The sequence below is a fragment of the Tauraco erythrolophus genome, chromosome 16 (assembly GCF_009769465.1).
Source record: "Tauraco erythrolophus isolate bTauEry1 chromosome 16, bTauEry1.pri, whole genome shotgun sequence".
Taxonomy (NCBI): domain Eukaryota; kingdom Metazoa; phylum Chordata; class Aves; order Musophagiformes; family Musophagidae; genus Tauraco; species Tauraco erythrolophus.
In genome coordinates this window covers 11364654-11392503 of record NC_141480.1, presented here as the reverse complement: position 1 = coordinate 11392503, position 27850 = coordinate 11364654, and the positions used below count along the sequence as shown (strand labels likewise).

Here is a 27850-nt window from a genome sequence, read left to right as displayed (position 1 = left end):
TTCTTCAGGGCATGTCTGATTCCTTTTTGAAATCTTATAGGCTCTTTTCTTAAAACATCCATAGTCAAGAATTCTCAGAATTTAATCAGGTGTTGGGTAAAGGCAAACCTCCTCTTGTTTTTAACCTCCTCCTACCCTCCCATTCCCATACTGGAAGAGACAGTGAGTGGTAGTTCTCCATTCATCTCCTTCAGGCTGCTCATGATTTTGTATACCTCTCTGATGTCCACCCTCAGTAATCTCTTATACAAGCTGAAAACTGACTATGCTATTTGAAGGCTGGCAAAAGTATTGAGGAGCTTTGAAAGTCAGTCCCTGCCAAGTGTTTCAGGGCATTCTTGCAGGATTTTTTAGATATAGGTTAGTGGAATTTTACTGTACTGTGTTTGGTGAGTATTGTCATAAGCTTTCACTGAGAGAATTGGAGACGCGACTCGAGGGAGCAAATGCTTTGTATGCTGGAAAAGGAGAAGATAATTTGATGATGTAAATGGCAGAGAAGAAAGTTGAAAAATTGGAAGAGAGAGAAAGCTCTGGGAGAGAATTTACAGTTAGTAGTACTGGGCTTGCGTAGAAGTGCTGGAGAACAGAGAGGTCTAGCTGATGGTGTGGAAATCCTTTACAGGATGATAACAAGCAGAGAGGAATATGGAAAGCAATTAAGGAAGAAAGGGTTGTCTCTATGCCAAATGCTCTCCCCTGCATACTGCCAAAGATCAGAGATCTTGTCTCCCTGCTGTTCGGCAATTAACAGTAAGAAACACTGGATCAACTAGTCTTGTGCCTAGGTTGCTTTTTTTGTGCTCTTACGTAGGTGTATATGTTCTCATAAGAATTTGCTGCTGTGCTTTAAGTAGACCTTTCTCCTCCCCCACACTGCCTGGTGCACCGTGCCAGTGGCTTAGCTGGGCTACAGCAGTGTTGTTGTGTGTCTTGACAGCCAAGACTTGGAAGGAACTGTGCAACCATCTGAGATTTCTCTTTAGAAATGAATATCCCTTCTTGCTTCCCATTTTCCTACTGGTCTTTGACTTTATTTTTCCTTTTTCTTCGTCCTAGCTAATGGGTTTTTTGGCATCTCTTATAATCCCTTGCACTTTTCAGAGGGTCAGTAAATCAATCCACCTCTGAAATGACTCTGAGGAAGGGGAAGCAACGTGTATCTCTTTCCTCAGAACTATAAACTGACTAATCTGAAGGATGAGGCACAAGGCTTTAGGTCACTTGAGGGTCTGTCTCGGTATTTGCCTCAAGTACCTCCTCTTTCCTTCCCTTGCCTCTGATGTTCTCTACCAAGGGAGTTTGGACACGTGCAATTGTATGATAAAATTGTTCCCCAGCCAGTTGTTGCTTGAGCTTCCTGAAGGAATGGGTAGTAGAAAGGATGTATAGGTCATGTGGAATAAGATTGAGGAACGGGGTTTTTCTTATGTATTTCTCAATCTTAATTAGTGGCTGTGATAAAGTGGTCATTTCCAAAGAGTGCTTGGTCATTGTAACTCTGCTGGGATTGAGAGGTGAGCCAGATCGTACTCCTGTTGTCACAGCCCTGGAACAGCATGCCATTTCCTGGTTTACTCTTTTGTGTAGTGATTCATGGTGAACTTGAGTATTTTATTTAATACAAATACGCATTGCAGCCCTGTCTCCTTGATTTGGCACATCCTTGTCTACTCCAATCATCCCTGCTCAATAGGATTTACAGCTGTCCTTCCTTCCAGCCCCTCCTGTGTGACTCTGCCACTGCTGTGTGAATGTCACTGTACAATGTTTTGAATAGTTTCCCAATGAAGAGTAACCTGTAATATGCCAGTTACTTTGGGTTCCCTCTTTTTAACTCTAGGTTGGCATTTTTAGAAAAGACATGGAACTTGTTATCCAGGTACTTCACAATTCCTTCACTGGGAATTTTCCCTCTCTGAAGAGTCAATGTATCAGCAAATGGAGAAATTGGAGAAGCATCAGGCATTGGCTAGACTAGTCCGTTATTGCTGTGTCTCTGCTGTGCCAGCTTTATCTAGTGGGTAGTGCAGGCTGTGAGATGACTTACACGTAGCCTTAGAGCTTGACAAAGAACCAAAACGTCTCCTAATCAGCAAAACACTGTGTAGCTGATGGTATGCTTTCGAATCAAGGAAATGGTGATTCTTTTTCCTTTCTGGAGGTTTTAGTACTAAAATTACAATTGGAGCAAGGGCTCCAAAGAAGTCTTTGTCAAGCAGCTTTGTCGAGAAGGAGGGAGAGCTGGCAGACCAACATCCCGTACTGAAAAGGCGAATGCAGGAGCCATGGGGAAATGGAACTCATGGTGGAAGAGGTGGCCCAAGAATTAAGATACCCAACATCCTGATGGGTATTGCCATGTCATTAAAGTCACTGTTCTGGCCTCATCTGAGTCATTATCTCTAAAGAATATTAGTTTTCAAGTGTGTCTGGGTAGTATATCCATTGGAAGGAATACTATGCCTGTATGAAAACAGTTTGGCTTTGTTAGGGGTATGAAACTAACCTTTTCCTCTCCTTGCCTCTTTTCCAGTCTCTGTCTGCTGCTGTCTCTTCATACTGTTTCTCTTCCTGTCTGAGCTCACCGGATTCATAGCCACTGAAATGTAAGTAAAAATCATGAATGTATGTGCATATGTGATTCTTTACAGCTTTACTCTGTTGTCTTGGAAGAATGTGCCTGTAATTTCACTAGGTCAGTTAGTTGTCTAATGGTTTTTGGATTCCTTTTTGTTGAGTCCAAATTCTCAGTCATTCTGAGTGAATGACTTCTTAATTTACTAAAGCATGCTACGCAAACTTTGTTCTAAAATACTTCTTATGGAGAAAACAGTTCCAGACCTGCTTGATCCTTTATTGGCTGCCTACTGGATTTCTCTGTTCAGCACAGTGGATATTTTTCATGTGACTACGGATCATAATAAAAGCTTCTGACCTTTTTCAGTTCTCTGGTGATCAGGTGTAAGGTAGGGTGAATGCTAAGAACATCAGTGCCAATCAGTTGCAGTTTCCCCCTTCCTCCTTAGGCTGTTGATTTTTTGTTCTCATCTGTTTCCCCTCTGCTCATGAATAGGCTCTTTCCTCTGTACTTGTTTGATTCAAAGTGATTCTCAAAAACGAGTGTATTTTTCATCAGTGATACCGTATGTTTAAATGTGTGTTGCCTACCAACTGAGTCCATCTGGACTGTGCCCATTGCAGATATGGTGGGATCTCTGATGAGACGTTTTCTTTTCCCCTCGCTTCCCTGTGGATAAAATGGCTATTGTGTTCTGCCAGTCTTCACTGGATGTTTTTGGAGATGCTTTTTGGAAAAATGAATTTCATAAAATGTGAATTATTATTATTAGTTTAATGTCATTAGTACCTTTTTTTTTTTAATGTCAGAGCTGAATCTCTGATACTCACGTATCTTCTTTCTTTTCACCTGTTGAGCCTTCCTTGGAATCTTAGTTGACAGATTTTGTGCCTGAAGACAAGTTGTCCCATGTAACTTCCTTGGGACCTTGCTTTGAGCAAAACAGAAATAATTTCCGCTTTAAAAAATTGCTCATAGAATAAGTATTTTAGTTAATAAGATATTTTTTTTTCCCCGTTCTCCTGTTCCTCCTGCCTTGAAGTAACCTTTTCTTAGTAACTGTTAACACAGGTATCTTTCTTTTGGGTTCTAGGAAACGTTCTCCATTATCCTGCTGATGTGGCAGTGAGCTCACTAGACTGTGATGCACAGTTCCTGGATAGTTAGGAAGGGTGGAACTTCTGTCAGACCTACGTGATGGTCCAGATAGCAACAGATGTCACAGCTGAGCGGAAAAGCTCTGAAATGCGTTGGGCTTATGTGCCGTTTTTAAATTGACCATGCTTTGCGTGGCTTCTCATTGTTTTTGTGCAGCTCTCACTTGGGTCAAGAATATAATTTCAAGAATAACTTTAACCTTGAGTAATGTTTAACCTTAACACAGTGGTGTAATTTAGCTGTAATAATTTTTTATGCCTGTTGCACGTTTACTTCAGAGATGGTATCTTGGATGTCTTACTTGCTGTTTCTTTGAGTTCAGTTCTGTGCACTTGCTTGTAAAACACTAAGGTCACCTTATCAACCCAATTCTCTCAGAAACTGAGTTTTCTTGGTTTTCTTGTTTTAGAAAATAGAGAAAAACTAGACAAATTGCTTCAAGTAAAATAGTATCTTTTCTTGCTCTCCTCTTAGATCTGACCTGGTTTTCTTTTTTCTTTTAGTTAATTCTTTACCAGAGAAATTAGTAATATTTACCTAATTTTGATCCAATTATTTGAGCGCACATGCCTTTTATGTAGTGGTAGTTTCCTGACTAGAGATTTCTTTCTGAACAGCAAAATCGTATGATTCTCTGAGGTCTTTTCATGCTTTCTTCTTAACAAGATGATGCATTTTCCGCAAAGATATTAGAAGTGCTATAAGTTCCTGCATGTTCAGTTGACAAGTTTCTCATTAAAACCTCAGAGAGATGGTAAACTGCCTTTCCCAGCAGGAATTGCGTGGGGAGGAGGTGTTTGTAAGCAATAAAGCAGTAAAATTTTAGAGAGGATGTCATGGAAGAGACTGAGACGAATGCAGGAAACTGATTCGTCATGGACTGTCCAACACAATAGATCGCAGAATATGAAAACCTCCTTCTCATGAGCTATAGGTCATCAAAATCTCTCTTGCTGGGAATAGATCACCCACAGCATTTTTGAATAGGCTCCCCCTGTAACAGCGGAAATACTTCAGAAAGTGACAGAACAAAGTGCTTCCCAGTTCAGCAACTTTTAAAGTAGAAGTAACCTTTTCTTTTTCCATTTCTTGCTCATTGCTTTCTCTTCTGGGAAACCTAGTACCTTAAAGGTGTTCAAAGATCCTGCTAACCTCTTGTACTTCCCTTTCAAGTGTGCATTACTGGTAGCACTATACAAGACAGTATAGTCTCATCGTTCAGAATAAGGGTGCAGAAGTGTGGAGCTCTGTGTGGTCTGGAACAAACAGTGTGAGAACTCAGTGCCACCATTTAAACTGGGTGCTAGCAAATAACAGGGGAGATGTTACCTCACAAAGGTATTTTGAGCCCTATTTGCACATGAATCAAATGATTTTGAAGATATGGAAGATTCCTTATGTGCAAACTGTTTGATTCCCATCAGCTTTTATTGCATGCTTCAAGTTTCTTTTGAATTAAGAATCTCCTACAACAGATACCTCTCCCAGCTTGAAGTTTCCTGGTATTAGCCAGGACCTGATTGATTAACTGGAGTGTGCACTTACACGAGGTGAGCTTTCCTGCTTTGTCAGTGCCAGTTCTGCTATGAGACTCTTTCTCCTCTTGCGCGATATTTCCTTAAAGCAGTCATGTGCTTGATGAAAGCCGGATTGTGTGAGGATAGCTGCGCATTTTTGATGGCAAGGTGAAATCGAGAGCACTTGACCTGGTGCCTTACATCAGAGATAGACCAGGTTGGCTGATGTGGACTCATGCTTACCTCATAGCCTTATTATGCTGAGTAATTGTGCGTGGTGTGTGTGCATTGACAGGCGGCTTCAGGGCAAGTCAGTAGCAACCTCAGCAGCAGTGGTACCCACAGGATTAACTGTCTAACTCTCACCAAAAGGAGGTTTCTTTGGTATCTGCATCTAAAGTGAGAGATTGGTGTGGTTTGTTGAACTCATGCTGTAACATGAGAAAATAAGGTCTGCTCCGCACCACACTAACCCCTAATACTTGCTAGCTTCTGCCCACTGTTGGGTATTTTATAGCAACTTAAATTCCTGGTATTACTAGAAATCTCAGTTTGGTCACTCTTGCCCAACTTCAAAGCTGTTTTTCCTTGACCAGCCCATTGTCTTAGCATTTATAGTCTCAACTGCTAAAGACTTGTCTGGGTGGCAGGCGGCCAAGAAATTACACCCTCGTTTTGAGGATAACAGTCATAACACCGACACCAAACAGATTACCTATGTAGGGAAGACAGCGTGCCTCACAGTAGCTATGTCATAACTCCTGTGGGCATTTCTAATGACCACTAAGATTGCGTCTGTGCACGGGAGCTTACTTCAGTTCGGAAGCCGAACTGAGACCCTGTGCGCATTACAGCGGACACGCAGGAAGTTCATGTGGCACAGGTAACGCTCTACAAATGCACATCCTATTTTCTGCTGACTAGCTTCCTGTGTAGACAAGCTCTGAGTCGGGTAGAAAACTCCTCATTTCTCGTCTTCTAGATTTATTGTGTGACCCTGACAGGCAGTCCTCTGAGCAGCCATGAAGGAAATCAAAGCTTAGTTCCTAGGTGGGGCTACATCCTTTTCAGGAAAAGTACAGTGAAGGGCTGGTGAGGGAAGAGATTCTTCTTTCTTTGCTCAGCCACAAGCCATCATTGCAATTAAGGGGAAGGTGAGTTTACTCTGGAAATCAAGGATCTTCTTGGTTTTTTTGTTTGGTTTTTTTTTCTGTCCAGACTGAGAGTCACTGAAGACTTAGTCCAAAACAAGAACCTAGATTAACTTCCTCAATTCTGTAAAAGACAAATAAAGAAAAGGAGTAAGCTGGTTGATTAGAGCTGAAATGGCAAGCAGAGCCAAGAGATCTCACTGAGGAAAGACATTTGAACCTCTGCAAAACTCGGAGTATCAAACATGGTTGTCCCACTGAGCAAATGACTCAAATGGCTGAAGAAATGAAGCTGAAGTGTTAAACGTGTCCGGTATTTCCTGGGCAGGATCAGTAGTAGGTTGAGAGTGGATTGAGAGCTAGAAATTGCTTGGCAAACCTTTAGCAGCTTTCCTCATTCATCGTGCTGTTATGTTGCAAATCAAGAACGTAGAAATCACTTATCTCTTTTCTAATTAACTCAGATCAGCGTTAGAAGTTAATAGCTGGCAAGATGATAATCTTGCAGTTTTATCACCATAATTAGGTCATGAATTATGTTCTGTAGGATCAATAAGCGTTTTCCAAGTATTCCATCATTAAGGAGGAAAGATGTAATTAACTAATCTAGTCTGCCTTGCATTGCCAGGGGAAGGGGTAGGAGGGTATGAACATGATACTTGTGGTATGAATGTAGCTGCTCAACAATAGTTCATCTGCCGTAGCACACTGTAGAAAGCACCAGGCTGTTTCTGGCAGTGTTTTTTTTCTTTCTTTCTTTCTTTCTTTCTTTCTTTCTTTCTTTCTTTCTTTCTTAGTAACAAGCAAAGAACATTCTGAAGTGACAAGTTTGCCACTTGGAAGGCTGTGTTCTCCTGCAAGGCAATTAATTACTTAAGCAGAGTATCTGTAATAAAAATACTACCTTTGCATAAAAGCATAAATCATGAGCAATGTCCAAATAATTTGTTCGTTTAGGGTGACTGGATCATTCACTGGGGACACCTGCTTGCTTTAGTTTTTATGAAAAATACCTTGGCCAGTCTATGAATATCGCACAGCCCAGATCCTATGCCAGGGCCACATCTTGTGCAGCACAACTTGACTGTTCATGCAGGCTGTCAGGTGCCCCAAATGTGGGAGGAAGCAAAACGCCAGGAGCTTCTGAGACCAGTGTTGTTTGTTCACACCGGATTCATTTGCATGCCCAAGACGGATGCTGCAGTGAAGCAAAAGAATTGTCATCATATCTACATTCAGAATTTTTTTGTCCCTTAGCTCTCCAGGGTATGTGAAATGTGTCTTGTGGCTCTTGGCCCATGAAAATTTCTCATAACAAGCTGCAGGGTCAAGCTGCACCTGCTGTAAGCAGCAGAGTGTGATCCTGGTGCTAGAAGAGCTCCTTCCACTGGACACCGTAACCTCAGAGCATAAGCCATCTGCACTGGGAGCACAGTGCTACAACTCATACGTTCTGACACTAAGCTGGAGATGCAACTCCAACTCCACCAGCTCTTCCAGTTGAGGCAGATGAAATGCTGGAGCAAACTAGACCAGCATAGGGAATACAGCCTAGTAGTCAGAGGGTCATGGGAGTTATAATCCTGCTCTTGCTGTGGACTGACCTTGAGACAGACGCTTTTCTGTAGAAGGATGTAATACTTAGCTGCCTGCCTCTCAGGGGTGCTAAGAAGCTTAATTAATGTTTGCGTAGTAACTTGGAGGTTACCTAATAAAAGGTGTTATATATTTGTGAAGTGTTGTTATGCCGTTTGTCCTAATGTACATGTGTGGGTTAGCAGGAAGCGGAAGGTCGTGTCATGATGTCATTTGCAATTTCTGACTCAAATCTACGTTGACGTCTTTCGAACCCTTCTCCTTCTTCCTGCCTCCTGGAGAACTGTAATTCCTTCCTTTGTAGGACAGTGTGTTTTCTGTGCTTCACAGATGAGCCAAGACCTAATCTGGGGCAAAGACCTTCTCAGTGAAGAACTGATTGAGATTCAGGGCATAGAAGGAAGATTGCAAATGGCACAGCAATAGACACATGCACAGTTTATTACACAGTAGAGAATTTGCTGACCTGCTTGTTGTTTCTTTGCACAAATTGAGAAGATGATGAATGATTTGTCCTATGTTGGATCTTCTCTGGTCTGGCACAACTGAAAAGATGGTAGTGCAGGAATCTCAGCTTTGGATGGTTTGTGTTTCTGGAACTGGTTGATTAGAGCTGAAATGGCAAGCAGAGCCAAGAGAGCTCACTGGGGACTTTTGAGAAGCTTTGGGCTCCCTCAAGAAAGAATAATTACTTTCCCTCTTAGGCTTAGGGTCCCGGAGACCAGAGAGTGCCTCCTGGGAGTTGGAGAACAAGGTAAAATGCAGCTTCCTGGAGTAAGTGGTTGTATTTTCTGCATGGCTGATGACTGGGGAGGAGGGCGCCTGGTTGTTTGCTGTGAAAGAGGGAGAAAAAAGGCTAAAGCTTGAAGCAGAGACTAGAACAAGGAGGACAGAGGACAAGGAGGATGTGGTGTTTAGAGAGCATCTAGGCAATGTGTGAAGTTCTGAAAGGTCGACGCAGTGTGTCTCCTCTTGTATTCAAAGGACTGCAGGCTCTTCAGCTGTTGAAGTGCTGAAGTGTCTAATATTAGTGGCCAGGGCTGCTGGATGGGAATGAGTTACTGGGGAAGTTTTGTTTCTGGGGAAACAAAGCTGTTGTGTCATAAATCTCAATCCTAAAGCATGGGGAATGAGTCTGGCTTTCTTTGGATAAAATCTTAAAGAAATGCTGAGCCTTCTTGCTGCTGTTTCCCGCTTTCATTCTCTCTCGCGTGCCATTTGAATGATCTGCAATCTTAGTCAAAGAGTCCCTCCAACTTTTTCTGTGTAATGCTGGAAGTTTCTAAGCAAACGGGATAAGCAACTGAGAAGCCCAGCAGCACCACTCAGGAATGCAAAGTATTTTGAAGTTGCTCTTTCTAGAAGTGAAGCAGATTCTTTGTGTGTGGATCACGGCTCCTGCCATATGGAGAAACTTTCCTCCCTTTCCTTGAATCAGTGGTGGGAGGCCCCGCAGGGCGAAAGGTCCACCTCTCACCTGTCCTATGGCCCTCATTGTACTTCCATAGCACTGCACCTCACCCCTGATTTTCGTGCCAGTTTTATTCAAATCGTCCTTAACAGCAGCTGGTAGCATATCGGCTCCTGTGTGGTTAGGATCTTCAGAGGGAGTACGTGCCATCTTTGGTGTCACAATACGACCCTATACGCTGCCTCTAAACAGCCGTAGAAGCAGCTGCGTTTACAATGTCCTTCTGCCTGATCTCAGGTTTTATTTCCGTTGTGACCGTCTCAGATTCAGTTAAGCACTATTACTCCTGGGACACTTTATGTTCCAGGAGGGACAGCAATAAGTTAGAGTCACCTTCGTTTCTTCCACTGGAAACATTATCCCTTCAGGGAGAGTTGCTAGAGGTGGTAAATAGTGCTTTTCCCAACATCCCAGGATTGCTTGATTAAATAATAGGAAGGTCTGTGTGCAGTTTGGTTTCTTGGCCCTGGGGAGGAGGATAGCAAGGGAGGCGTGAGTGCCAGTGCTCTGCCAGCTCCATCCAGACTTAGGTGGTGGTGGTTCATGAAGAGATCCTGGAAGGAGTAACCTTGACCCTGGAAGTTTGCTTTACCTGTGAGGTTTCCAGAATGTGTTTTGGGAGTGAAATTTCCAGTTTGTTGAAAATGATGACGTTTCTTCTGAGGTTTGCCCCAGAAAGCATAGCCTGCAGTGTGTTGTCATGGCGCCTTTAGTTCCTTGTAGTGAGAGGGAACCACAGTAACAGGGCAGGTCAGCACAAAGAGTGTGCTTTGGAGCCCCAGATAAGAAACCTTCCTGGGTTTGTTAGCTTGGGCCCTCTGCAAGAGCCGATGCTGCCAGGAGGCAGTGGCTGGAGCTGGGAGGGGAAGCAGGCTTCAGCAGGCAGCGTGCTCCATGAAAGGCGGTGCTCAGGACTGAGGGAGGGGAAGGAAGGACAGACAGTCACAAGCTGTCAGATGTCTAAGGAGTGATAGACAAGGTTATGAAATTGGCAACATGAGTAGGAGAGGGACAGAGGGCTACTAGGTAAAGAGGAGGAGGAAGCGGCCATGAGCTTTGCTTAAAGGACAGGTTGGGAACTGTTGGTCCAGTGACCAGAGTGCAGGACAGGAAACTGGTTTCCTTTATCTGCAACTAATGGGCTGTGTGACGTGGACTAACTGCCCTACTTCTCCTTGCCGCAGCGATCCCGTCTGCAACTGAGTGACCTCACTGCTTGCCTGCCTGTGTAAGAGCTTCCATAGGCTCCCTGTGCTCAGTTTATCCTTCGACTTCTACCAGCAACGGCTTCTCACTCACTTATTGCTGAAAGGCTTGTGCACCTTTGCTTACAGACCGCCGCTGACCACACGTTTTCTGACAGGTTCAGGACTGGAAATCAGCGAATACAAATGTTGACCTTCCTAGAGCTTTCCTCCAAAGAGCTGGGATGTTCAGCCGCGCTGCTGAGCCCGTTGCGCTTCTCTGCCAGCCCTGGCACGAATGCTCCTTTTTGCCAGTAACGTCGAGTTGCCCGCAGCGCTGGCTGGGCACGGCCCGCATCTCGGGCAGAGAGCTGGGAAGAAGCCAGGTGCTCTTATGAAACAGGTTGGCTGTCAACTGGGATCTTGATGGGAGGACTCGGGAAGCACAGAAAGGTGCATTGCTGTGGGGGTTGATGCCTGTCCTGGCTGGAGCTGCTCCTCAGAACCGTATTTGGACATATGACTTAATCCTGATTGCTACCCAACCTGCCAGTAATAAACATGTTTAATGCATACCACCCGGGAGGAGAGGGCTCGGCCAAGAAGCTTCTAACTAGGTCACTGATGAGCAATCTTTCCCCTCCCTCTGTGTCATTTTTATTAATCACTTGAAAAATACGTTGAGTAATGATTGCAAGCAACTTGTCAAGCCGATTAAAAACAGAGAAAGGTAGGGCTGCGAAGCTGAAGACAAATGCTGTGCTGGTTTTAAATGAGTCTCTGTAAACCCCACTGACCTGTGAGTAATTACCTCCAAAAAAAATGGCAGCTATGTGTTTCTCAGTGTGAAAGCTTGTTTCTTCTGAATCCACAGGGCAAACAGTTCGTTATGGTCCAGAGATGTATCACCAGAGCAAAATCACTTGGAATCTGTCTTGTAGCTGCCCTTAGTCTTGTCCGTCTATTAACATGTAGACTCTTCAGCAAGGGCTTGTCAAAGGGTTTCACATACTTTGAGCATTAAATAAAAATAAAACAGAGCACTTACTAGGGAAGGTAGTTTATTTTATGTAGCTTGAACATAAGTTCCCATAGCTTTATGATCTGTCCAACTGGAAGATAAATTGTCAAATCTTATTTGGTGAGGCTGAGCAGTGTTGGACTTTAAGGGACAAAGAGCTGCTAGGTAATCTCACCATCTTCTTGGATCAGTATGGTGGGTTTCCCTGGAGTGGATTCTGTAGGACCATTCAGGTAATTCGTCTGTGCTTCAGTTGAGTTTTTTTTGGTTTATATTTTACATGTCAGATGGATTGTATGTGCCAACAATAAATATTTATACTCTTATATTCCTTTTACTCTGTATCTGTATTTTGTCTTTGTGAAATATGTGCCAGCACTGTGGGAGCTATGAAACAACATTACTCTTTGAGAGACTGTTGCGTAGTGTGTTAGATCCTGCTGTCCAGAATGTTTCTTCCCATCTGTTCCTGGCTCAAAGCCTCTTCTCCTCAATTTTAGTCATTGCTTTCGGTTACCATTCATAGATTGAAATGAGATATTAAGGAGGGAGATACAAGTATGCCATGCTGCCTTCTCTTGCCGCTGCTCTGTCAACTGGGTGGCAATAACAAATGGCAATTAGTTAGACAAATAAGCTTTCCTATGGGATGGTTGAGAGCAGCCTTTCTCTAAAACTATTTATGAAACAAATTGAAAAGCATATGCCTCCCTCTTTCCTTAAAGGAGTAATAGCCCAGGTATGAGGAGCCTGCCACCTCTTCAACATTAGGTTCTTGTTTTGTATCCCCTCTGGAAACTCAGGTTAGGGAAGGGGGCAGGAAGCATAAATCAGAGCAGGAGTTTTGTTTTCTGCCAATACAAGGGACTTGTTTAAAGCCTCCTGCACTTACCGGGCAAGAAGTAAAATTAAATCATGATTTGCCCCCGTGCAGTTGTGGAGGGCTTTTCCTGCTCTCTGTCTTGGTAACTCAGTTCCATTGTCACACAGTCAAACCCCCTGCTTCAAATTTTTTTTTTTTTCCCTTCCCATGCAAGTTGTTTTTTTCCTGTGGAAAGTAGCTATGTGCCTGAACCCACTTGTGTTTTCTGTCCTCCAGAGTTAATGAGCTCTATGTGGATGACCCAGACAAAGACAGTGGAGGTAAAATAGAAGTGAATCTGAACATCAGTTTGCCAAACCTGCATTGTGAATGTAAGTAGCTCTTTTCAATTATCAGTTTTTCTTTGTATTTTAAGTAAGACTTGAAATGGGCTCAATCTGGTACAGCGGCCCTCCTTCTGTAATAGGCTGGATGGAGATCAAGTAGCTGCAGCCTTTGCCAGTACCCCACTGCTTTCTGTTCCCAGCCAAGACACCTGTTTCCTTGGACCCTGTGCTCGCTCCACAGCCCGTGTTAGTGGCTGCCTTCTTTCTAAATCTTGTTTCCTTTTCTCATAGCAACCTTTTTGTCTCTGGGAATGAGAAACCTCCCAAGTTTCATTCATAACTCTGAATGCACCAGGCAGTTGTTGGCTTTCCACAAATCACCTGCCTTGTCCACCTGAAGTTTTTCTGTTTGTGTAATTGAGATTGCAGTCAGCTGGGAGGGTATGGGATGTATATTTGTGTCAAATAGGCCATCTGAAAAGTTTGGTTACAAAGCTTTTTCTGAAGAGGTGACATAACAATTAATATTTGACAAATGATGTTACTAGCACAGTTTAGTCAAATGTCAGGAAAAAAGATGTGGATTTTTTTCCAGTAACAGCAGTGTGTGCTTCTCCTTTGCAACCTTCCTGTTATTTCTTTTGTTTTCATTTTTGTCTCCTCCCCTCCCACCAATGCAGTAGTTGGACTAGACATCCAAGATGAAATGGGAAGGCACGAAGTGGGTCATATCGACAACTCGATGAAAATACCTCTCAATAATGGGGATGGCTGCAGGTTCGAGGGCCATTTCAGCATCAACAAGGTGAGTAGGAATGACAGTGTGTGCTGGCTGGGGAGGTGCTAGCAAGATCCATTTGTAAAATGCTCATGAAAATCTGTGTGTCAGTGTAGAGTGTACGTTCATATCCCTAATTTGTGGTAAGGTTAAGTCTCGCAGCACTGCAGAACAATGTGGGCAGAGGTGGCTGCTTAGTTAGACCCACCTAGAATGAGTTAGATCAGGGTTTTTCTCCGTTCTCTGATTCAGGTAACTGAGATAACATTGCTTAACAGCAGCGAGCAGCTCTGTGTTGCGGCCAGTGCTGTCTCAGTGCAGCAACCTAATGTTTAGGGGATGCATGAACTCCCTACAAATGCCGAACAGCTTCTATGTTTACTTGTCATGACTTTTGTGCCTCCAAAATGTGACTCACTGTGCAGAGGTCTTTGGCAACATCTCTATCTAAGTGCTCTTTTGTTCCGAGAGCCGCAGAATGACAGGAATGTTCCCTACTAGAGGGTGCCAGCATAACAGAAGCGGCTCTGTGCTGAGATGTCTGGAATACATGCACGAGGCCTCTGCGCATGCTTTGTTGGGATGCTCCGCTTCTGTCTCAAAGAATGAAAATCCAGGCCTGGAGGACGCTCCTCTCTGGGATGGGTGTGTTCAGAATTGAATAATCTTGCTATGTAATGCTGGAGATGACTAGCTGGGGTGGGGGAGGCAGTGGTGGGGCCCACTGATGTCCTAAGAAGGGCACACCCTTTATTCACTCCTCCTCATGTACCACAGGCTACAAAATCCTACTTCCTTCTTTTCCTCCCAGGTCATGTTAAATCGCATCTAAAAATAACAGGCAGAACCTCTTACTGATTCTGTGGCATGGAAAGGATTAGAGACTTAAAAAGAGGACGTTTCTTTCGTTCGCCTCTAAGCCACCAAGATTACTGGCAGCTGATAGTCTGCGAAAGTGGGAAGGGGCTTCTTGAAAGGTAGTTCTTGTTCTGTTAATTCCCAAAGCACGGAGCAGAAATACTTGGGATTTCATCTGCTAGATGTGGTGTGTTCTGCTCACCAAAGCAACTCCAAAAGACGTTGCTGTATGTGACGGTGAGGAGCTCCCTTCACTGCTTCATCTGTGAAAGGCCACTAATTGCATTGTCTCATGGTGGTTGAGGCTGCTGTCAGAGGTAGGGGACCTGACCCAGGAGTTCTGGCTCTGAGAACTCGAACCTCTCGTGTGCGAACTGGAAGTCTTCAGTCTCTTGGCAGAAATTGTCCAGGCTTCTGAATGAGCTGGGATCTGGAGTGGGACATGACCAGGCTTTGAAACTTGACCAAGGGTTGCACTTGGGTGTGATTTCCAAACCTGAAGAGGGAGGACAAGGTAACAGTGAGATGATCGTGTGTACTTCTTACTGCAGAGTCTGCCACCCTGTTTACCGAGCTTGTGTATGACACAGCTTGTGTCCACACCTGAAAGTGTTCGCAGGAGTGCACTGCTGTTCCTCAAGTCATTTAAATTAGCTTTCCTGAAAGCACATGGAAGCAGCATGTGGCCTCCCATGGCCCTGCTGGTGAGGTGTCTGCAGAGAGCACAATGGGCACCAGTTGTATAACCATCCTCCCACTCTTAGGCCGTGTCAGATTCCTCCTCAGTGTTGCCAAAGGGTTTGCACATCAAGACTGCTTAATTTCCCAACCTTTTCTTGCTCGGAAAAAATTCTTTCAGCCTCTATAACAGTGATTGAGCTCAAATTGCTGAAAGGCTTCCCAGAGTAGGACTAGTGACCTGAAAAGTGCGTGCATGCTAGAGTGATCCCATCAGAATGACACCAGTGCTCATTTTTTGTCTTGGAACTGAGTCCTTCGTTGAAATCTGTATTTTCCAGAACTTCCTATTTCCCTCCATTTAAAACATTAAAACCAGAAAATCCTGTACTTGGAAGGGCTATTGCCAGAGCTGGAAGCTGAAGATCTAGCTTAGTTTGTATAGGAAGCCCCATAGTATTAGATGAGGTTTTTCTCTTTTTATGTAAAACTTGTTCTTACACACAATCTTCTCAAAAGTTAGGTTACTCATGACTGGTACTACAATAAGAATGTATCCACAGCTTTCTTGGGTTGTTCTGCAGCAGTGGGCCTATTTACAAATGCAAGTTGTGGGAGTAAAATGTTAAGCAACTGTTTGTTGCCCGTAAGAGACACGAATCTGATTTTCATGGGGATGAAAGACATAGCCTTAAGTGTTAGGAATCCCTAAAGTTGGGAGTGGTCCACTCATCACCTCCTAGTCAGCAGCAGTAGCAGTGTGAGGGTGCCAGACTCTTGGGCTGTGGGATGTAACCGATGTCTGCTCCATATACAGTATGGTGGTGTTCGTCAAGTGCAGGAAGGTATTTCAGAGCCTTTCTCTGATATGCTAGAGGTTGTCCACTGCTAAGTAGATACAGCCTGCCAGGCTGGATGGATCCAGGTGTTTCCACTTCATATCACAGAGCCTAGCAATGCCTTGAGGGATAAAATGTGAAATCCTGTCTTCCTTGTCTTGACTAATTTTAGGTCCCTGGTAACTTTCACGTGTCAACGCACAGTGCCACTGCGCAGCCTCAGAATCCTGACATGACTCATGTCATCCACAAGCTCTCATTTGGGGACAAGTTACAGGTGAGTTCTCTTCCCTGAAAATTCCCTGTCTCTAGGGGAATGAATGCAATGAGAGTGACTTTAATATTAGACGCTTTGGTTTTATGGAAGGGCCGTATACAATGTGAGGAGGACATAAGAAAGGACTGCCTGGGTAAGCAAGCCCATCCCTTGTGTGCTTAAAATGCGTGCTCAGTCCAGAGGAGTTTGTAAACTGCTTACATGACACCATTTCAGGAAGGAGCAGTGTTCAGTCATTCAGTACTTTGCTGTTTTCATCTGAAACTGAAAGTGCTTTTGGAAAACTGTATGGCTATCTTCCTGCAGGGAGTAGAAATGAGAATTCATGGCTTTGCAAAAGCCCATGCAGTACTGTTTTCAGTATTAATACAGCAAATAAATCTTGGCTGCCTTTGCAAAGGAGCAGTGAGGATTCTAAGGCAAGATGTGTGCTCACTACTGTCTTTTCCATGACACCAGTCAAGTTTTTTTTAGTTCACTTCACTGTACTTGTATAGCAGACACCTATTAGTCAAATTTGCTCTATGAAACACAAGTTAGACTTGGAACTGCCAGTTGCCTGCTGGGAAGAAGCTGAATGTGTGCACTTGCCCTGTGGATAGAGTTTCACCAGGTGTTGCAAGTTATGTAATGATTCTTGATTTCTCAATAAGGTCAGATTACAGCACTTCTCTAGCCTACTTCCAAGGAGCTAGCTAGCATCACAGGTGGGAGTTATATATGTGCACACCCAGTTTGAGACTCACCCTAAACATTGCTTACCCATAGTCTCTCTGTAATCTTCTTTCCTCAGCACAGACGTCTCATTAGTCTGCTTCTTGTACACCCACTTCCAAAATCCTTTTTCATGCTAACAAGCCTAAGCGTTGCTTTGTAGTCTCCTGACTCTGCTCCCGGCTTCTTTTAGGAAATATCTTGTGTGGGAACGCTGAAATATTAGCATATAAATAAGCTTGGCTTAATGTCTGTAAAGCACACTGAGATTATGAAAAATATTAGGTAAGTGGTAATAGGGAGTTCTGGAGTTTGCGTGGGAAATCAGTGCTGTAAGGTAGTGTTCGCATTGTTTTATCATGGAGTCTTTGAGTAATGGAGCGGAGTGCAAATCAGCATGAGTGAGATGAGAAGCCTGGACAGTTGGGGGCAGAGAAGCAAGTGTCTTCAGTTCTGGTGGTGAGAAACCTGTCTAGCAAACATGTAGTTGGCTCCCGATTTGGACAAGTTCTGATTAGTACTTTCAAAGCTCAAAATAACTACTCATCATCTCCATACACAAGAATGGAGCGTGTAGGTGCTGCTGATTCTGTAGGCAAACATTAGTTCAACAGCACAAATTAAAGAAGGGTATGTTCACTAAACAAGTGCTACCAGGACTCAGCAAGCAGTGTAGAGAGCCAGCAAGTACAGAGAGCTTTATATCTGTCTAGATACACCTTTGAATATTTTAGGTTGTCTTCACCTGCTTTGATGTAATATATGCTCATGTCTTAAAGGGGGTCAGGAGCTTCTCATTCGCTTGTGTCATGTGCTGGGAGTTAATTCTTTGGAGGCTGTTACCAGGTTGGCCAGAATGGTCCACTAAGGTACATGCTGTGTTCTCCATAAATACCAGTCTGTTTGAAATAGAGACTCAAATCTCATCTGGCATTGAATGAGCTTCAATTCTTCAACAGTAGTTCCAGTACACTAGTGGCAGACTTTTTGTAGCTTCTTCCCTTACGTAGATGAGACCGAAATTCAAACCAATGGGGTTCTTGCATGTCAGGTAACCTAGTAAAGAGAGAGATGTGGAAAGTAGGAGATTATATGTTTTTAATCACAGAATTCTGTTGAGTGCTAGGTCATGGTGTTGAATAATCCTAGTTTTAACCTTTGTGAGAGGTCTTGTCTTCCCTTGATAGTTGCAAGGTTGGAAGTTATTTTAGCCTGCCATTGGACTCTGCCTGAGTTGTGTGTCCGGTTACATGTCTTTGCATGTGTTTGTAGAGGTTAAACCGTAGGGTGTTCAAGGCCCTGGCAGGCATCTTTTTGAGGTCCATGTTGCAGGGAAGTAAAGTGTTGGCACTGTTAAACCACTGGCTAGCCTCCTGTGCCACTACTCCAAGCACTAGGTTAGCCTTGGTAGTGCAGCGCAGTCCTGAGAATGTCTGGCTAAACGAACTTGTTTAAGTTCTCTGTTGCAAAGCCATTTTGTTGCTGTGGCCAAAAGCTTACTGCTTGTTGAAGTCCCTCCAGGTACTTAACAAGGTACAAACAAGTATGTTCCCCCAAGGAATGCACCTGTGCACTTTGAAGAGCAGGGATTAATTAGCCATGACAGCAAGTATGGTAGTGGGAGTCCAGAATATTCCACAAGAAATGTCATGGTAAAACATCAGACTGGGAGTTAGAAATGCCATCTGTGTTGCAAAGACAAGAGAGGCAGATGCAGCAAAGGACCTGATGGCACAGAAACAGGCAGTTGTGGAGTTGTCTGGTGACTGTCTGTGTGGAAGCCCTGTAACTCGCAGCTTTGCAAACTTGCTGTGTAGATTGATGCAGAGCAGAGAACTTTTACATGTAAACAGAAGTGTGGATGCGGGGGAGCCAAGGACACGAACGTAAATCCAAATATACAGATACTTCACAGAACAGATACAGTTGTTTGCTGAGCAACCACTCAAATATTTACTGTTACCAGTGTCTGAAGTGGACCTTAAAGTCTCTGGCCCAGATATGCTATAAGAGACTGACTTCTCAGCTGTATCAAGAAAGGAACATAAATACTGTAGGCCAATCCAGGGGCTTCTCTTTCTTCATACGTTTTTTACTATGAGTAAAGAATATGCACAGCCTGCGTGTGTAGTTCGGAAATGGTTGCTGTCGTGTAAAATATTTGAAATGCCAGCAGATGGAAAGGCACTGTAGAAGGTTCAGCTGTTGCTTTTGCTCTGTGCTTGTCCCCAGCACCTTGCCAGCTGAACTTGCTGATGATTTTGTCTCTCTAGAATTTCCATTCTCAGGAGAAAAACAGGTTTGGTTGATGCTTCCTCCAAACCATCATCCACTCCATAGCATTCAGAATAGGGAAACAGCCATTAGGATGAGACATACACATCCATGTGCTATCAGTAGTTGAGAAGGTCTGGGAAGGAGATTGCAGTGCCCCGTTAGTGAGGTGAAACCGTCACACTCATGACCAAATACTTCTTTCAAAGTCTTCTTCCCTGTTGTCTGGCTTAAGATCAGGAATTTCTAGGTTGTGGAGTTATTTGTCATAGAATCATAGAATGGTTAGGGCTGGAAGGGACCTTCAAAGGTCATCTAGTCCAACCCCCCTGCAAGGAACAGGGATATCTCCAACTAGATCAGGTTGCTCAGGGCCTCGTCCAACCTGGCCTTGAACGTCTCCAGGGATGGAGCACCCACCACCTTTCTGGGCAACCTGTTCCAGTGTTCTACAACCCTCATGGTAAAAAATTTTTTCCTAATATCCAATCTGAATCTACCTCCCTCTATTTTAAAACCATTACCCCTTGTCCTATCACAACTGGCCCTCCTGAACAGCCTCTCCCCATCTTTCCTGTAGGCCCCCTTGTCCTTTCTGTATAGCTTACTGTACATTATGTGAAAGATGCAACCTGTAATCTCCAGCTGTCGCTGTGCAATTTTCCCTGCCTAGAGAGTTTGCAAATTGATTATTCTGTTGGTGGACATCAGACTGCAGATCATAGTATGTGGAAGGCATGGGATGGAAATCCTGTTATTCTGGGCAAACAGATATTTGCATGCCTGGGACCAGCTGCAGGAAAAGCTGAATGGATGGCAGTGTTGGCATGTGTCCTTCCCATCTCCAAGGGCACAGTGTGCGTGATGTGAAAGCTGGGCTAATAAGTTAAAGCTGTACAAGCCCAACTGCTCTGAAATGAGCTGCCTTTAGAGGAGAACTCTTGAATTTTAATCTGAATATGACTGTCATTTGTTTCCCTTTCATCCTGATAAATGAATTTCACAGTTAACTATGCAAAGCTCTTAGGAAATATCTCACAATGAAATTTCACAACTGACCTCTTCCAACTGCAATTCCTTTAGCTTTGGAGTGGTTTTGGAGTTTCATCTTGTAAGACATTGTGAAATCAACTTTTTTACTTGGAACCAACGTCTCTGGTGATGGTCACTGAAAGATATTTCAAGTCATCTTTTACTGGGTTGAGGCTTTGTTTTCAGAAAGGTTGAATCAGGCTGATCTCTTCGTTACACGATACGATAGGGAAGCAAAGTTCAAGAGTACCAAGTCAGAGCACAGTTTCTTCATACGCTTTTTTGCTTTCCAGGTCCATAATGTTCATGGAGCATTCAATGCCTTGGAGGGAGCAGATAAACTCAGCTCAAATCGTATGTATTCTTGGTGGTTACGGGTCTTAGCCACTCTCTGCAGGAGGGAAAACAGGGCCATTTGTGCAACACTGTTGTATCCAGAAGTCTTTAATTTGCCTCTTTAACCAAAATGATCCAGACATTGCTGATGGCCGTTTCAATTTTCTCTAGTACCGTAGAGACGGCTTAGTGCAAAAGGTCCTTTGCAGCCCTTCTGCAACCTGGACATTGTCTCCGGTCTGTTATGACCAACTCAGAATTATTGAGGTTTTTATCCATGTTCTATTCCTATAGCTTCCCTTTGCTGCTGTCACCACCACCAGAACTTTTTCTTGTTCTTGTGTTGCAAGTTAGCTCTTACCTTAAGTTCTACCCTGTGACTGGAAGGATGGACATTTTCATTGCCCTTCTTTATGACCAGCAACACAAAAAGAAGTTTCCAATGCATGCTACAATTCAGTGTATTTTTTCTCCTTCAAGTGTTCAGAATCCTACAGGATATCAGTCTTGTCTGCTTCTCGGAACAAAATTTCTATAGCTGTTCCTGAAGCTAGACAATTGTGTTAGGTTTGTTGTTTTTAGGGATTTTTTTTGTGGTTTTTTTTTTCCTTCAGGAGCCAAATGTCATTGTGTTACACTTGGCCAAAGGATCCTGCAGAGAAGTCATTTAGAATTCTGTTTTAGGACTGTTTCAGCAGACACAAAAAATGGCACAAGCCATTTAAATAATGTAAAAAAAAAAAAAATAACTCTTAAGCAGCTGTAGAAGGAAGAAGAGAAAGAAAAATGGGTGCACAAGAAATGAGACTACACAGTTTGTGATGCTTCAGCTTTTTCTGTCAAAAGAAACTCAGTGAGCTGCAGCTCTGTCCTTAGCTAGTTCTTTATTTAACCAGGAGAGCTTTTTATGGTGCTGATAAGTCTTATCATTTCTAGTTGCAAGTAGTTAGGAAGCTTCAAGTGACCCAAACTCATCTCCATGGGTTGTGGTACTACGTGGACAGGTTCTGGTGTCATCCAACTACCTTTCATACAAAGGACATAAATGTAGGATGTGAAATTGTCACTTCGTCACAGAACCTGAGATAAGGAGGAGGGAGACACCTTTGCTGTGACTTACTTGGTTTAGTTGATTTTGCACGTTGACTTTGAAATGTTGTGTAGGCTGTGATTCCTTCCCTGAATGCTAACGTGTACTTTCCTTTCCTGTCCACAGCTCTTGCATCTCATGATTACATACTGAAGATAGTCCCGACGGTGTACGAAGACATGAGCGGCAAGCAGCGATACTCATACCAATATACTGTAGCAAATAAGGTAAAGAAGCAGATAGTTCTCAGAGAAGCTCCTCATTGCAGCCCAGTGGATGCACGGGGAATCTTCAGTCACTGTTCTTCCTCCCTCTTGTTCCTCTGCTGTCCAGCCACATACGTTTGTTCGTAGGTGAGCAGTAGCCTCTGCTGGGAGAAGGAGGAACTGAAGCTCTTCAGCGTGGGGCTTTCTGTTGCTCCTGGTGCTGGTGTTCACCAGGGTTGGGATTGTGAGGGCTTGTCAGAGCAGGTGCTGGTATTGTTTTAACTCTAGAGAAAGATATTCTTACTCCTGACTTTCTCAGATGTCGATTTAGCTGATCTGGGTTTCTATAAATTGTGTGGAAGGTTTTTACGTGGTGCAGGAGCTCAGGGGATTCGTGTCAAGATGCATCTGGGTGGAAACCGCAATCCAGCTGAACACAGAAAACAACACTTACTGTTTTATTAATAGAACAGTCTCAGTTGTGATGGATGTATCAGACAAGTAAGTTAGCAGAGTTTTTAGGCTTTTTCAAATGTTAATTTCAGATATTAAGCCACTGAACCTGCAGCAGTAAATATGTGCCGGTTGACTATTTCACAGTGCCTATTTTATTGTTGTGGATTATGATAGTTATTGTAACTTTAGAATTCTTAAATTAATTTACATTAAATGTGAAGATATTTGTATTTTAATAATACGATGTATTGAACTTTAAAAAAAAAAAGGAAAAATACTCTATTTACTTTATAAGGTAAAAAGCCTCTTTCAGTTTAAAATGATTTGCCAGTCAGGTGCTAAATGAAAGTCTAGAATCTGTTTATAATATCTGATTACTGCTAGCTTGCCGTAACTGAGAATCGAGCACGCACTCTTACGGACTAGTTCTCAGATTAACGTTCCTGTCCAGTGACTTTTGGGCTTGCTTGTACGGTGTGTCCCAATCATTTGGATGTCTCTCACTATGCAGATTACAGTGTATTTGTTCTGCTTAATGTCACAACTGTTGTTCTGATAAGACTCTTGCGACGTAAGTTCTGAAAGTAATTTGGAAAATAGCAGGAGCTTTTGACACTTCTGTGAGCTTGGTTGCAAATTGAGGTGTTCAGCCAAGACTGACTCATTAGGGCAGGATTGCTGGTGGGGAAAAGAGGAGAGGAAGGAAGAAATGAGGTCAGTTCTGTCAAAATTGAAGTGCAGAGAAACAGTGCTGCCTCTGCGTTTTCTTCACATTAAAAATAAAAATTCTCTTATCAGTGCTTTAGTCCTTGACTCCCATACCGGTCAGTGGGAAACAGAAATCAGAAGTCATTGGAATAGTCTGGCACAGATGAAGTATGTAGAGGTGAATAGAGTGTGGGCTGTCTCATCTACCCTTTTGCCTCCTAGGCCCTCTGTTTCCTCACTTCCCTGCATAGCCCCTGTACCAAGACATGCTGCAGAACTTCTACAATAAGAGCCCTGGAAATATTATGACTAGCGACTTCAGCCACGTTCTGCTTCTTTTGTCATCCATGGAATAAAAAACTAAATAGAGGGAAATTTGGGATTTATATGAGATTAATGAAGGAAATAGGTGCTGTTTCACTAGCTCCCTCTGAGCTCACAGAGATTAAAATTATCTTTTTGTATCATGCTCATGGGTGTCCTATTGCTTGTCCTTTCTTCAACTTTCTGAAGTATTGGAGATTGTCTTTACCTCGGTATGAAGGAGAATTGAAACTGAAAAGGTCATCTGAGTTGGCAGGCATGTCATCGGGCCAAAGAATCAAAGAGCAGCTGGGTAAGAAGGCAGTACGTGCCACGTTGCTGCTGGTGGCTCTCATTGGGTTACTGAGTCCCCAGCCTGCCTTTCTTTGATTTTTCTTCATTCTGTCAAGATAAATGTCCTGATCCTTGAAAATTGATATGTATTTCCACTGAGAGCTCAGACAAAATATTAGGTCAAAAAGATGTGGCTTTTGATACTAAGTTGGTGTTAGTATCTGCTCTACACTGGCATGGTGCAGTATGTCTTGTTGGGGTGTTGTCCTGTGGCTGATTGATTGCACTGTGCTGTGCAGTCACCGCCAGAAATGGATTAAAGGGGGTTGTCACTGGCAATCTGAAGATGTCTCTCCCACACCAGCTTGGAATATTTTTTGAACCTTTGCCAATACTTTTCTGTGTACCGTTTCATTTTGGCTTTCAGCATGATTTTTAAACACGATTTAAACACGGCTCTGCGTGATTCATACTGAGTGGGCAAAACATTCACGTTGTTGGTCCCAACGCGAAGGGAGCCTTACAGGCGGGAGCTGCTGCTTGCTGTTCCGAGCGCATGGACAAGAAGGGATTTTTAGGTTCTTGCAAACTAAATTCTGTTTGCTCGATGAATATCCCAGTGTACAATTTACACATTGACAGGACAAAAGCTTCGCATGCAACCACTTAGAGACAGCTTGTATTTAAATAGAGCGGATCTAAGCTAGAGAAATCAATGACAGCCCTTCTGTTTGCTTCTGTAACTTTGAACGAAGGTGAGAGTAAGCACCATCACTCTCTTTTTCCAGACTGTAAATAACTTATTTCCTATTTGATAAGGATGGGAGGTAGGCAGTCCTACAGGAATTAACTATTTGCTTCTTTCAGTCTGATCATTAGTACAAAACAGTGGAGTAAGGGCCAGATCCACAGAAGCAGTTTTATTGCAGGAACTCTATCTGGAGTGAGATTGCTCATGTTTTCTGCCATTTTTCTCCCACTTCCTTTTCTAGGAGTATGTAGCCTACAGTCACACTGGCCGCATTATCCCAGCTATCTGGTTTCGATACGATTTGAGCCCCATCACAGTGAAATACACAGAGAGACGACAGCCTTTGTACAGGTTTATCACATCGGTGAGTTACTCTAAACCTCCCTTCTCCTGCCTGCCTTTCATTTCTCTTCTGAGCCTTTTTTGTCCAGAACAATTGAGTTCCTGCTTCAGAGCATTATGACATGATTGAAATAAAGCAGTACATCACCACAATTGTACTGAAGTTTAAGTGAGGTAACTGGTAGGCCCTATGCTCTGTCAATTTGATTTAACAGCTAGGCACAAGAAGAAAAAAAATTATACTGTTCCAGAAGTGTCAAACTCTGTCTAGGCAGGACGGGCACTATTGCAGCATGTTGGAAACTTGGAAGTAAAGCTAATGTGGTATGCAGTAAAGTATGCTGCAATAAACCGTCTCTCCGGTGATGAGATCTAACTTGCAGAGAATGCAGGGCAATTGTTTTACTCAGTGCTGCTGCTTGGCTTAATATGGGTATGCCAGTTCAGGCGTTTACTCTGGGGTAGAAGTGGAGAAGAGCTGCATTATCAGGTTCCAGAGGTGTCTTCCTGGCAAGTTACGTTTTGATCTAATCAGATAACATCCTGCAGCACTGATCTCAGCATCTGTAACAAAGCTGTACTGTCCAAACTGCTAGTTAGACAAAGAGCTATTTAAAGATCATCCAGAACTTTAAAAAATGTGTCCTGAGAGAGTTGGCTTAAAATTTAAGCTGCAGTCTGCTGTGCCAGTGAGGCATGGTAGAATGAAGTAGTTGATAAATTGGCTGGAATAAGCTCTTTGAATTTTGTTTTTTAAACTATTTGAATATTTTAATTGGAAGTGACATAAACAGTGTGGCTGTGTTGTACTTAAAGATTTTGATTTTGCAGCTTCTGATAAACACCAAGTTCCCTTCACTTAACTTTAGAAACGCGTGTGATCTAGGATACACAAATACCAAGAGAAAGAGACTTGAAGCAAAATCTAAATGTCATGGTTTAAGACCTTCTCTTCTTAGCATATCTGTTTAGTTTCAACACACAATCCTAAAAAAGGTCAAACATCAGCATTTTATGATTTGGCATCTCATACTGCCTCCACTCTTTCCCTAACAATATGCTCTCGTAGGTTTCTTACGCATCTTGTTGGAGGTGAGGTGTGGAGGTGTTTTTAACAGGAAACAGTGTTCGGAAGTGATTGATAGCTGGCATTACTCTTTGTCATGTCCATTGCTAGCATCGATTTACTGCTGATATGCCATTGTATGCATATAAATAGCGTCTTTGTTGCATTTGATACCATCCTTCAGAGTTTACGTAAAGAGTCTGCAGGAGAGGCTTTCCTCACTGACTGGCACAATGACCCTTTGGATTTGAGATGGCCCCAGCTAGAATTTTGCCCCATACTGTCTCTAAAGTTAGCCAGGCACATACTGGCTGCTAGACTGCCGAAGAAGAGTTTTAGAATGGATTTTTGTCTACTTTGTCTGATCTTATAAATGGCTATAGTCTCAAGCAGCCCGCTTGGAGCCATTGCAATTGAACTTCCTTCCTATGGAGACATGTGGATAACACTGATATCTGCAGTAGCTGTTGTGCAGTACGTCATACAGGTGTGCCAGACCCTTGTCAGACGTGACTGCCTTAGACGCAGGTCCTTGTTACAGGTGCCATATTGTGGCTATCAGCCTGGACCGTCTGGCCCTGGTGCAGATGACCTGCTCTTGCTCTCATTTAGGCTAGGAATGTTTTACAGTGGGGCAGCCTTGGCTGTTTATGCGCTACACTTAAAGCTTTACAGCGTTCAAGGTGACATTGAAAAGGTTGGAGGTGGGGAGCAGTGCTGCAGAGGATCAAAACACCTTTTGTTCTAGGTTTCCTTGCCCTGTTTTGATGACATGATCTGTTCTGTTGTCCTTTCCACTGCTTTAGCCCCTTCCTGTTTCTCCAGCATGGCTTTTACATCACAGTTGCTCTGGAGACCAGTTAGTGATGATCAGCACTGGGCTGAGGTCCAGACAGAGATTGTGCTGGGGCATCTGGAGTCATTGCCGAATAGGGGTGGCCATGGAAAGCATCAGCTTTTTCTGAGCATCAGCTGCTTAATTTAAAAACCACAAGAGGGGGCTCCGGGGTAGGGGAGATCACCTGCGACTCTTTTTAGTGAGCAGATTTTTTACTAGAACATCCATGTGGCTTTCAGTAAATTTACATGTGTCCCAGGGATGGGGGAGGATCCTGTGGGCTTGAAGGAGGTTTTAAGGGGGAAATTGTGTTGATGTTGGAGGGAAGGATACACTGTGGAGGGGTGGTCCCACGTGGAGAGATCAGATGAGATGAGGGTGTTGGCTGGTTAGCAAAGAGCCAAAGGAATCTTATTCTGCTGCTGGGAAGGTTATCTGATCCTCTTTGTTAGGGATGACTTTGCCCCCTAAAAGCTTCAGCACCACTAAGAGCAACGTTATAGCACCATAGCAGTGTTCCCAGGTCTTCTCTGTTCCAAACAGGCCCACTCTAACTCATGCCTGCTCCTTGGGTTTTTGTAATATGAAGAATTATTCTAATTTTCTGTACCATGTGAGAGATGCTTCCTATGCAGGACAAAAGGCATTGGTTTAGCACAGAATTTACTCTACATGTCACACTTCAAAAAATTCATTACTAAATAAGATTTTGTATTGCATGTGGATCAGTGCTGCCCCTGTCACTGTGCTGTGAATTTGCCATGGATCCTGGGAATCACCGCAGACACTTGGTGTACTGTTAAACACAGTAGTTTTTGCCTGTTAAACTGTACTGCTTAAAATCAAGGCATCTCCCTGTAAAGAGAAGCTATTCATGGCCTCGTGGTTGAGGTTATGAAGCAAGGAGGAAAGTTTCACTGCTGAAAATTTATGAGTTCCTGTAAGTGGCCAAACTGAAAGAAGGTTTTATCATGAGGTCAGTCTAGGGGCTGGGAGGAGAGAACAGGCAGAAAACAAGCCAAAGTTCTGCTGAAGCATTCAAAATCCAAAGGAAAGAATAGACATTTTTTCCTAGTATGAGAGGACTCATCTGCCCTCTAGGTGTGAAAAAAATTAAGCTGGAAATAATGGGCGGGGGGGAAATGGTTGCAGGGAGAATTATTTCAGCCATGGAACCTGTTA

At 43.4% G+C, this 27850-nt stretch overlaps 1 protein-coding gene across 1 annotated transcript in view; it reads left to right on the top strand.

Moving 5' to 3' along the window:
- ERGIC1 (endoplasmic reticulum-golgi intermediate compartment 1) overlaps positions 1 to 27850 on the top strand; it is a 59771-nt gene that overhangs the window by 27230 nt on the left and 4691 nt on the right. Inside the window, exons 3-9 of the mRNA XM_086621580.1 lie at positions 2537 to 2609; positions 12779 to 12873; positions 13509 to 13633; positions 16154 to 16258; positions 20572 to 20632; positions 21831 to 21931; positions 24664 to 24786. Coding sequence (XP_086477706.1) covers positions 2537 to 2609; positions 12779 to 12873; positions 13509 to 13633; positions 16154 to 16258; positions 20572 to 20632; positions 21831 to 21931; positions 24664 to 24786 — 683 coding nt within the window. The remainder of the gene's footprint in view (positions 1 to 2536; positions 2610 to 12778; positions 12874 to 13508; positions 13634 to 16153; positions 16259 to 20571; positions 20633 to 21830; positions 21932 to 24663; positions 24787 to 27850) is intronic.